The 9,093-nt window shown below is 45.5% G+C and overlaps 1 protein-coding gene across 5 annotated transcripts; it reads right to left on the bottom strand.

Moving 5' to 3' along the window:
• Nucleotides 1-1,433: 1,433 nt before the first annotated feature.
• ppp1r8a (protein phosphatase 1, regulatory subunit 8a) lies at nt 1,434-9,091 on the bottom strand. 5 transcript variants are annotated; one of them, XM_031585711.2, is made up of 7 exons: nt 8,886-9,091; nt 8,235-8,295; nt 7,482-7,635; nt 4,409-4,626; nt 3,922-4,066; nt 2,046-2,110; nt 1,434-1,865 (listed from the first exon to the last, which is right to left on the bottom strand). In XM_031585711.2, the coding sequence occupies exons 1-7, from the start codon at nt 8,957-8,959 to the stop codon at nt 1,503-1,505; spliced, it is 1,080 nt and encodes a 359-aa protein (XP_031441571.1). In that variant the 5' UTR covers nt 8,960-9,091; the 3' UTR covers nt 1,434-1,502. The 5 variants fall into 5 exon arrangements, with proteins under 5 accessions (XP_031441571.1, XP_012686909.1, XP_031441572.1 ...); XM_012831455.3 differs by having other exon boundaries at nt 8,890-9,091; XM_031585712.2 differs by lacking the exons at nt 1,434-1,865; nt 2,046-2,110; nt 3,922-4,066; nt 4,409-4,626; nt 8,886-9,091 and adding exons at nt 5,856-6,060; nt 6,186-6,379; nt 8,001-8,099 and having other exon boundaries at nt 6,458-7,635; nt 8,235-8,296.
• Between the last annotated feature and the right edge of the window lie 2 nt (nt 9,092-9,093).

The raw sequence follows: 9,093 nt of genomic DNA, 5'->3' as shown, positions 1-9,093 counted from the left end.
AACAGCACCGACCACATTATTTACATTAACTAGTCGCCTGGTCAAAAACGATTCTGTCACACGTCACCCCCTAGTGGTCAAGCTAAATTAATGACCATTATTGCATTACCCGTCCAATGAACCTCCATCAATGCACTGCTTGTCTGCCTGCAGTTCTGTCTTAACCAACCCACAGACAAAGTAACTACAAAGGCTCACAGCTCCCCGTTATCTCCCGAAGGTGTCACGCAATTTGAAATGCAATGAGACACACATAAAAAGGCACGCCTGTCGCTTGTTGTCTTTTTGAGTTTGATAACCACCCAGAAAAAATGAAGCCAGGACTGATTAGCCACCAGCTTCTCACCACTCCAGCGCCTTCATGTTGGATTACACAGTGTGAGCTTTTTTTAAAACAAAATATAATAAATAAAATAATGTAGTATGGGGCACATTACAAAGAGCTTCCTGGGCAGTCCCTGGGGAGAGCATATGAAAAATCTCCTTGTCGTTTTCGTTTGTCAAGCTGCCGTTACGAACAAGAGGGATCACTTTTTTTTATTATTATTATTTTAAAAGTTATCAAACAAAGATAGGAGTTTTAATAAAACATCATCGCAAGACACCTTTGCTTGTTTTCCTCTCCACCCACCATATAACATTTCTCTCTCTTTCGCTCTTAGCCAATCTCATATAAAAATATAAAAACAGACAATTATAACAGGACTGATCTCACAGGGTTCAACCTCTGCAAGTCTATGAGGATGATAAGTCTTTAGGCTCATGAATTCATGTCAACCCAGGTCAAGTAGGCTGTACTTAGTAATAGTAAGGTTTCCCTAAAGACAGCTAAGCACACAGGAGTCTTATACAGTTTTTGGTTGACAAAACAAACAATGACAAATGGTTGAAGATGACATGATTCTTCCTACGGTTTTTGTAATATTTGATTGTCGAAGTCTGACAAAGGACACCATTAGAAGCTTTCAACTACAAGAACCATGCCTTCTTAAGGAAAATTGTGATAGTAATTGCTGTAATACTTGTTAATACTTAGGAATAACACTTAGCCAGGTAGACTGTGTAGTCTATTAGTTAATTTAAACTTGCGATGTCAGTGTTGCGACTATCGACTTGTTTCCGAACACGTCCAGCCTCAGAGAGCCCAAACTCCACACTTACAGGCTGAAAAACTCCTACTTAAGTTAGCATGAAGATATCAAAACAAAAACACACAGAAAACAGGACGGGAAGAAATCAAACAAATTAAAAACGAGAACCGATTTCATACTGTTCGTAACTGTTTTCAAGTCTTAACACATCCATCCCTCTCCAAAAGCCCAAAGTTCCTTTCCCAAATATTCACACATACATTCACTCACACACACACACACACACACACACACACACACACACACACACACACACACACACACGCACGCACGCACGCACACACGCACGCACACACACACACACACCTCCAGTATCCCCATTCCCATAGTGTTCAGAGGACGCTGTGATGACTAGATCAGCAGGGAGGGGGTGGGTTTCTTGCCGGGCCACGCCTCCTTGGCGTACTTTTTCTTGCGGGGTTCGTTGAGGGCCTCGGCCCCTGTATATGGTGTGGGGCCTGGGGCTGGCTTCAGGACCACGGGGGCCTGGACGCTTGTAGGGGAGAGGTCCACCTCTGGGGCAGGGTTGGGGAAGGGCAAGGGTAGCCCCCCCAGGATAGCAGAGCCGCCCTGGGCTGCGCCGAGGGGGCCTCCGGCCTCGTGGGCTGTGGGGGGCAAGTCGCCATAGAGACCGGCGCTGAGGGGGAAGTTCTGTATCCGCCGCGCCACGCTGTCCTCTAGAACCAAAGTGCCGCCGCTCTCCATCTTCTTTTTCTGCAGAGATGTGGCCATGTGTGTGACAAAGTGAGAGATTGTGTTTGTGTGTGTTTATGAGAGAGAGAGACCAACATGGTTTAATATGGTGTTAGAGTTAAAGGGATTAAAATGCAAATCACATTAGCCTGGTAGGCATTTGACCACATCTATTCCCTAACTATGGGAGAAAAGCGTTACCTTTATGGGGACGACTGCAGTCTGCACCATGTTCCTGAAGCGTCCTACCGAGGGGTCCACATCCTCTGTGGAGAAAGAGGCGGAAAGCACAGGGCCATTAACATCCACCAACAACAAACAGCCAGCAACGTTTCAGCACAGACTAACAAGCACGGACACGAGAGGAATGAACAGACTAAACTGGCACAAGGAACACTTATGCAAATTCAAATACCTCTGCTAAGTTATGCATTAGTGGTGGAACACGCAACAGGGTTGCATCAAAGTGCATCATCGTATTGCTCAACAAAGTGCGGCAGAGTCCCTTCATGCTGCCCACCCCAAGCAGATTAGGGGCAGCACATTACTGCTACTCTACATCAACAGGGACAGTGTGGAAAGGGTTGACACCCAAAGGGTTGAGACTCGACTGGTCTGCCTACACCAAAGCAGTTGTTAAAAAGGGAGTGCTCAGGAAAAACACCCTGGAAGGGAAGCTGCTGGTGGCTTTTTATTGCTCCACCATAGAGAACATACTGGCACACTGCATCTCAGGGTGGTACACCGGTTGCTCAGCAGCAGACAGGAGAGCTCTTCACATAATCATCAACACAGCACAAAAAAATTAAGTAATTGGCTGGTCTTTGCCCTCCTTGGAAGACATGGCCTGCTCCCACTAGCTCTGCAGAGCCACAAACATGAAGGACTTTTCAACATCCTGGACACCACCTGTTTTGACCTGTTGACCTCTAGTCGACGCTACAGGTCTTTCAAAACACAGACCCCCAGACGAAGACAGTTTCTTTCCCAGGGCCATTAGCACACTGCACTCAAACAAGCACGGTAAGACTGCTTTGTGCAGTACATCCACACTGGAAATGTATTCATATTTATTTATATTGCTATTTATTCATGTGCAATACACAATCATACTGCCATTTATATATTCTTGTATTTACATTCACAGTGCTTTATATTGTCCATATATTGTGCAATATTCACACTGGAGTATCTGTGCTACTATTAAGTTACTGGTTGTGCAATATTGGCAGCGGTGCAATAACTACGTTCACCTTTAGTGGAGTTACCTTCACACCATTGCACTCTAGCATTACATCTTAGCGTTATATTTTTCTAGATAATTATTTTTTTTTTTTTACTATTTGGACCTGTGTTTTTGTTTACTTTGTTTGTTTACTTGGGGTGCGTTTGTAAATTAAATCCAACACTCTGGAAAAAGATTAACACTCTGTAGTTTAAATAAAGAACAGAGTGTTCCATTTCTCCACAAATTAACAAACACTTTAGCAGTCGTTATTTTAGCCTCTGGGGTGGGATTTTATTGATTTATCACACCATTCCTGACATTGTAGACTAATGCCTGTGACAGCCCATTGCTTTACCTCACTAGCGCCTCTTGAGGTACCCAGTGTTATTATGAAAAAGGATGGTGCCGCTCTAGCTGGTTAGCATGATAACTTAAATAGATATCTGAGCAACACAACGTATTGGCTTTCTAACATATAGCATCTATAATAGGCACAAAACAAAACAAAAGACTTTTGAAGCAGTATATTTTTTGGCTATGTAACTATTTCCAACCAGTAGCTGAAGACTCCAGATGGATGCTTTATTATAGCAATGCTGACATTACAGAGCGAGATGAGCAAGGTGGCTAGATATCTCGCGTTGAATTTGTACAAAGTAGGGCAGTTGAGCTTTAGAGGTACAAATCTGTGCTCTGTGGTTGAACTACTACTGGGAGTACACTAGTAAAGTGATATTGACTGGAGTGACACAGTTTGTGTGTGTTTGTGTGGTATATGTTAGTGTGCAATGCACTTGTCTCGTGTGTGTGTTACTATGGATTGAGGGGTGCATATGTGTGCTCTCGTACCTGGGTTGATAACCTCCTCTTCCTCACTAAAGGACACCCTGGAGCTTTTCCTTCTCCTCTTGGGCCGCTGGATGTCCAGGTTGCCCTCCTCGATCGTCAGGGTGGAGATGCGCTTGTTGTGGGCCGTGTTGAACTCTGTCAGGTTCTGCCAGGGAATGGGAAGGAAAGCAGGTCAGCAGTATTCACTAGAATTGAACTGAGGTGTCATCCAAGTCACTGATGAACTCAACTTTACAGAGAACAGTGCCATGACATGCCAATTCAAAAAACGCTACCAAGAGCTGACAAGTTCTTCTGAGGGCTAATATAACAATATCGTGATGCTTCATGCATTCATAAAACTAGTTCTATTTTTACAATTAGTCTATTTAGTCTTTACACCTTTGTCTACCTATTTCATGCCACCAAGGTCACACCAACAAACCAACTGACAATTTGGTCGCTTAACTCCCAATTTTACATCAACTGCTTTCCCCAACCATCTCACCTCCAGGTCTGTCTCCTCCTCGGGCAGCCCCAGGAGTCCCTTCAGCTCCTCGTCCTCCACCCCCTTGCTGTCTCCCGCTGTGGCATTGGGCTGACTCTGGGGCTTCTCTCTGAGGGTGTAGAGGCGCGTTGAAGCCCCAAACGACATGGTCGAGTCAATGGGCACCTGCTGGGGCTTGTGAGGCTCCAATCGGATGTGGCCCAGGAAGGTGCCATGAGCTGCGGGCACAAATTGGGCAGACTCGTGACTCAGCTGTTTATTAAATCAGCATGTAATTGGCATCCATTTGCCACCTAGGGTATAAACTGACATTTTGCACCATTCCAAAAGACATGGGCTGGTTTTACCACAAATGTAAACAATGACAGATGTGCATTTTTGGAACAGGAGCGGGTGCCTGTGCTACAACACTCTCTCTCAGCTCTTATGAGTAACATTGGACCTCAGTCTCAAACAAGTATCTTCTTAAATATCTTCTTACGAACTTCGTAAGAACTTTGTAAGACCAACCCTCCTCCGCTGGATTCATGAAAACGTGGAAATGTGTTCTTAAACAGTCAAAGTGTTCTCAGCTGTGCTCCCCTGAATGAGGATTCTTAAATTGAACGCGCGTTCTCGTACACCTGAATCAAAATACATGAACGCCCCGCCAGCTCCTTATAAGGGCACGCAACCGCAGTGCCGTGTGCAGTCAAAATCCACAGAATCCACGCGAAAGCAACACAATCGAAAGCTGATTGTGCACAGGTCAGTAAAGGAAGACCTGGGCTGGGAAATGGGCTGATGTGAAATCAGAGGCCAAAAAAAGAATCTCGAACCTTAGGAGAGAGAGATGCTGGCCACTGGAGGAGGAACAGCGGGTTGTCTGAGGTGGACCAATGCATCGAGGCCATCATGGGTACCACAGCAGTCGCCGGTGTGCCAGGTACTGAGAATATGGCCACCGACCAGGAGTACCAACTCCTATCCTCAGCAGCCGCGGCCCCAACACCCGTCCTATCTCCCTGGTTGATTGCGCCAGATACTGAAATGGACGGTGAACGTGTCTCCCACAATGGATATTCAATTGAAACATGTGCCATTGCAGTGCGGCAAGCATTGAACGATCCCAACCCCCATAAATTAAATCACCCACTCATTTATTCACAGCTGAAACTGATTTTGAGGCAGAACCGCAGACGTCCACCAGAGCGGCCCCACCGGCCCAGCCGTCCACCATCTTTGCCACGCGTGCACCCAGGCCACATGATGACACAGGCGGTGCTGGTCAGCCACTGAATCGTGGGGCCACTGGAGGCGCTTGCGTCAATGATGGTGAAAATGAACGATACCCTCACCCAAAAAAAACAGAAAGATGCCCTGTCACCCTTGTTGGAGTCTTACTGAAGTGATGTGTTTAGTTGTTGAGATAAATTATAAACTGTATCAAAGAATAGCGACAGTCAAATTAATGTTGAAAGGTTTTATTTGGTCTACATTCGTCTAATTAATTGCTGTCGGACTTGGACAGCGTGGCTGTTTTCCGGGTGCCGGAATGGCTCAGGACCAACATTGTAGTGAGGTGGTTGGTAAGGTGGCTGCAAGTCTAGTGGTACACCACTTTTCATTGCCATATTGTGCAGGACACAGCAGGCCATGATCATCCTACACACCTGAAACGATGACAAAACGACCACAATTAACATGCAACATATGATTGTATTAGGGTGAGGTGGGCGCTGTAATGTTTTAGCACGAATTTTTAACTCAATTTCTCAGCTGTTGCCTTCATACACACCTTCTCGGGTTTGTACAGCAGCTTGCCGCCACCTGTTTCGTCCAAACACATCCAACGTTTTTTCAGCAGCCTGATGCTGTGCTTAGCGGTGGAATGAGCCCGGGCGTGCCTCTCGTTGTAGGCCACCTCCTGTTCCGTCTCAGGGTTGGTGAGTGGGGTCATTAACCAAGGGGCCAGCGCATACTCGTGATCTCCTAATAAAAAAAAAGTCATTAGAATAGAATAGAGGCCTACTGTTGCTGTTGAACAATTAATTCCGCACAGATACTTACCAATTAGCCATGCGTCTCCAGCGTCTCCTTGCTCGAGGTGCACCCCCACAGAGCTGTTTTGTAAGATGTAGGAGTCAAGGGCACCTCCTGGGAAGCGGGATACTACGTTGAGCAGGTGGTTCTGGGCGTCGCAGATGATTTGGACATTGATGGAGTGGTACTGTCTTCTATTGAGGTAGGGGAACGGATCTGGGGAGGGTCCCTTGATGCGCACGTGTGTGCAGTCTATTGCGCCGATGGTGTTGGGCAGACCAGCAATGGCATGGAAGGCTCTCTTCACTGGGATCTGTTCCTGGTCAGTGTATGGAAACCGGATGTATTGTGGGACCAGTTGGACGATTCCATCCACAACTTGCTGGAGACCGCGGCTGATGGTTGATTGCGATATGCCCACCCTGTCTCCCAGCTCCCTCTGGAATGTCCCAGTGGCTAAAAAGCCCAAGGCGGACAGTACCTGGACGTGTGGTGGCACAGGGTTGGAGCGTTTGGTCCGGGTCCTCAGTGCTGGCTCCAAGGTGTTGCAAAGCTCCAGGAGGACAGGTCTTGGAAGCCTGAAGCGTTCAATGAGGTAGTCATCGCTCTCAGCGAATAGGTCCACATGGTCGCGGTACAGGCGCTCGTTCCTCAGCGAACGATACGCGATATATTCCAAAAGCAGTAAATGTGCCATTTTTTTTGTGTATGGTACAGACTTGGCCCTTTAAATAGCGCGATTTATCACTAATTATTCGATGGCATGGTTCAATTTACATGACTGATGTTCAAGTCCACGTGCAAGTTCAAGGTTTAATTGTCACATGCAACAGCATACCAGTGAGGTGAGCTTAACTTTTTCTTAACTGCATTCGAGAAAGAGGTCCATTGTCCTTCTCCATGGTCCTATTTGCCACACAGGTTACAATGTGTTAGATGGCTGGGATCATATACAGCCTTTGTGAACATTTCTAGGTGGTCTTGTTTTCATGCTAGAAAACACATTAATGGAAACAAGTGTGTGTGAAAAGGTGTTTGTAAAAGCACTCACTGCTATTGAGATCAATGAGGAACACACGCTTGAGGTGCCTATGGTAGACTAGAGCAGCGTGGACTCTGGAGCAGGACTGGTGATCTATGGTGAAGTCGCAGTGGTCTGGATTCCTCCCAAACAGGTAGTACTTCTTCTCATCGATGATTAGCTTCTGCAGGGATGAAGGGAAGAATAAATAGGGCCAGTCAGACGTGAAAATAAATACAACTGGGCCACAGCAAATACAATTAGGAGTGGGGATGGATGGTGTCTCCATGTGGTGAAGGGTTGGGGTCACTAGTTCACTGAACGAATACCAATTCTAGCAGGAGGATATATATTTATTTTAAGAACACACAAACTTTGTTGCCATTAATAAATGTATTGGGACATTGGCTGTTTAGATAGAGATTCACCTTGAACCATACCAGCAGACACACACACACACACACACACACACACACACACACACACACACACACACACACACACAGAGAGAGAGCACAAGTTCAGAGAATGAATCTTATTATAGTCTACCTAAATGCAGTTGCTCAAAAGGCCTGTGACAGCATAGGTCAGGGACACTGGTGGGGGGGAGGTTACTGGAAACAGGGAAATGCATGACTCTTGTAGAACCTGTTCCAGACCAGGAGCCAGATATAGATAAGTTCTGCCAACATTGCACTCTACAACAACAACGGGTGCAATCTGTATTAGGTGCTGAAATCTGAGACTATATTTTCCAACCATCTCTTGACAGATTGTACTTACCTCTATGAGTTTGTCTCCTTTCACGACATCTAGATGGAGACCGGGTGGTGGTTTTCCTGCCCTGAAGCAAATCATGAGAATATTTATTTGCTCCAACAGTAAGGAACAAGCACAGTAATGACCCTAATCCCCACTCAAAAGATTAGGGTAATATGATTTTGATTTGCAATCAAACCAGTTGTACATAACAACGGTTGCAGCACCAACATGGATCAATCCAAGTACAAGACTATGCATGAATCTGCAGACAATAACATTGACAGATAACGTTCTGTAATCCTAACATGTTTCCATACACGTATACAGTGAGATGATATTACGTTTCAGCAACATCCTAAAAACATTGAGATATAAATGCTGAGCGAACCAAAGACATAGCGTGCCCGAAAGACATGGGACATATGTGCAATATTAAATGTAAAGTGGTATAAGTTAGCTATTAGCCCGCTACACACTAACGTTAACTTGGTTCTTGGAGTTCCTAGCCAGCTAACGCAAGATAGCAAGTGCTATCCAAAAATGCACACGCACAATGGTCGAATAATTGGTTATTGGAACATACAAGGACACTTTTGCAAAGTTGGTTGTTACGATTCATAAATGCTGATTGCAGTATTTCAACATTTGGCTTGAACAGGCGTGCTTACTTACTTACCATGACGGACAATCAAAAAGAGGTGTGTTAGCGCCTGGGTTCGCTGCCATCTTACAGCTTCCCACTGCATTGTGGGTATCTGGCGGACTTTACAAATTCCTGTGATCCCTTAGGTGAGTAGTCCCAAATTAGATATTAACTATAATTTTGTAATAGAAAGGAACAATAGGCAGAATACTTCTAAAATTGACATGTAACACAACT

The sequence above is a fragment of the Clupea harengus genome, chromosome 19 (genome assembly GCF_900700415.2).
Source record: "Clupea harengus chromosome 19, Ch_v2.0.2, whole genome shotgun sequence".
Classification (NCBI taxonomy): Eukaryota; Metazoa; Chordata; class Actinopteri; order Clupeiformes; family Clupeidae; genus Clupea; species Clupea harengus.
The sequence above is the reverse complement of the archived record's forward strand: the minus strand, read 5'-3'. Positions and strand labels throughout refer to the sequence as shown.

What these genes read in the sequence shown, in the direction of transcription:
- ppp1r8a (XM_031585709.2), bottom strand. Translation starts at nt 7,127, where the DNA reads ATGGCACATTTACTGCTTTTGGAATATATCGCGTATCGTTCGCTGAGG. An exon ending in TGCTGTACAAACCCGAGAAG is followed by an intron (nt 6,061 to 6,185) that starts GTGTGTATGAAG and finishes TCATCGTTTCAG; the next exon opens with GTGTGTAGGATGATCATGGC.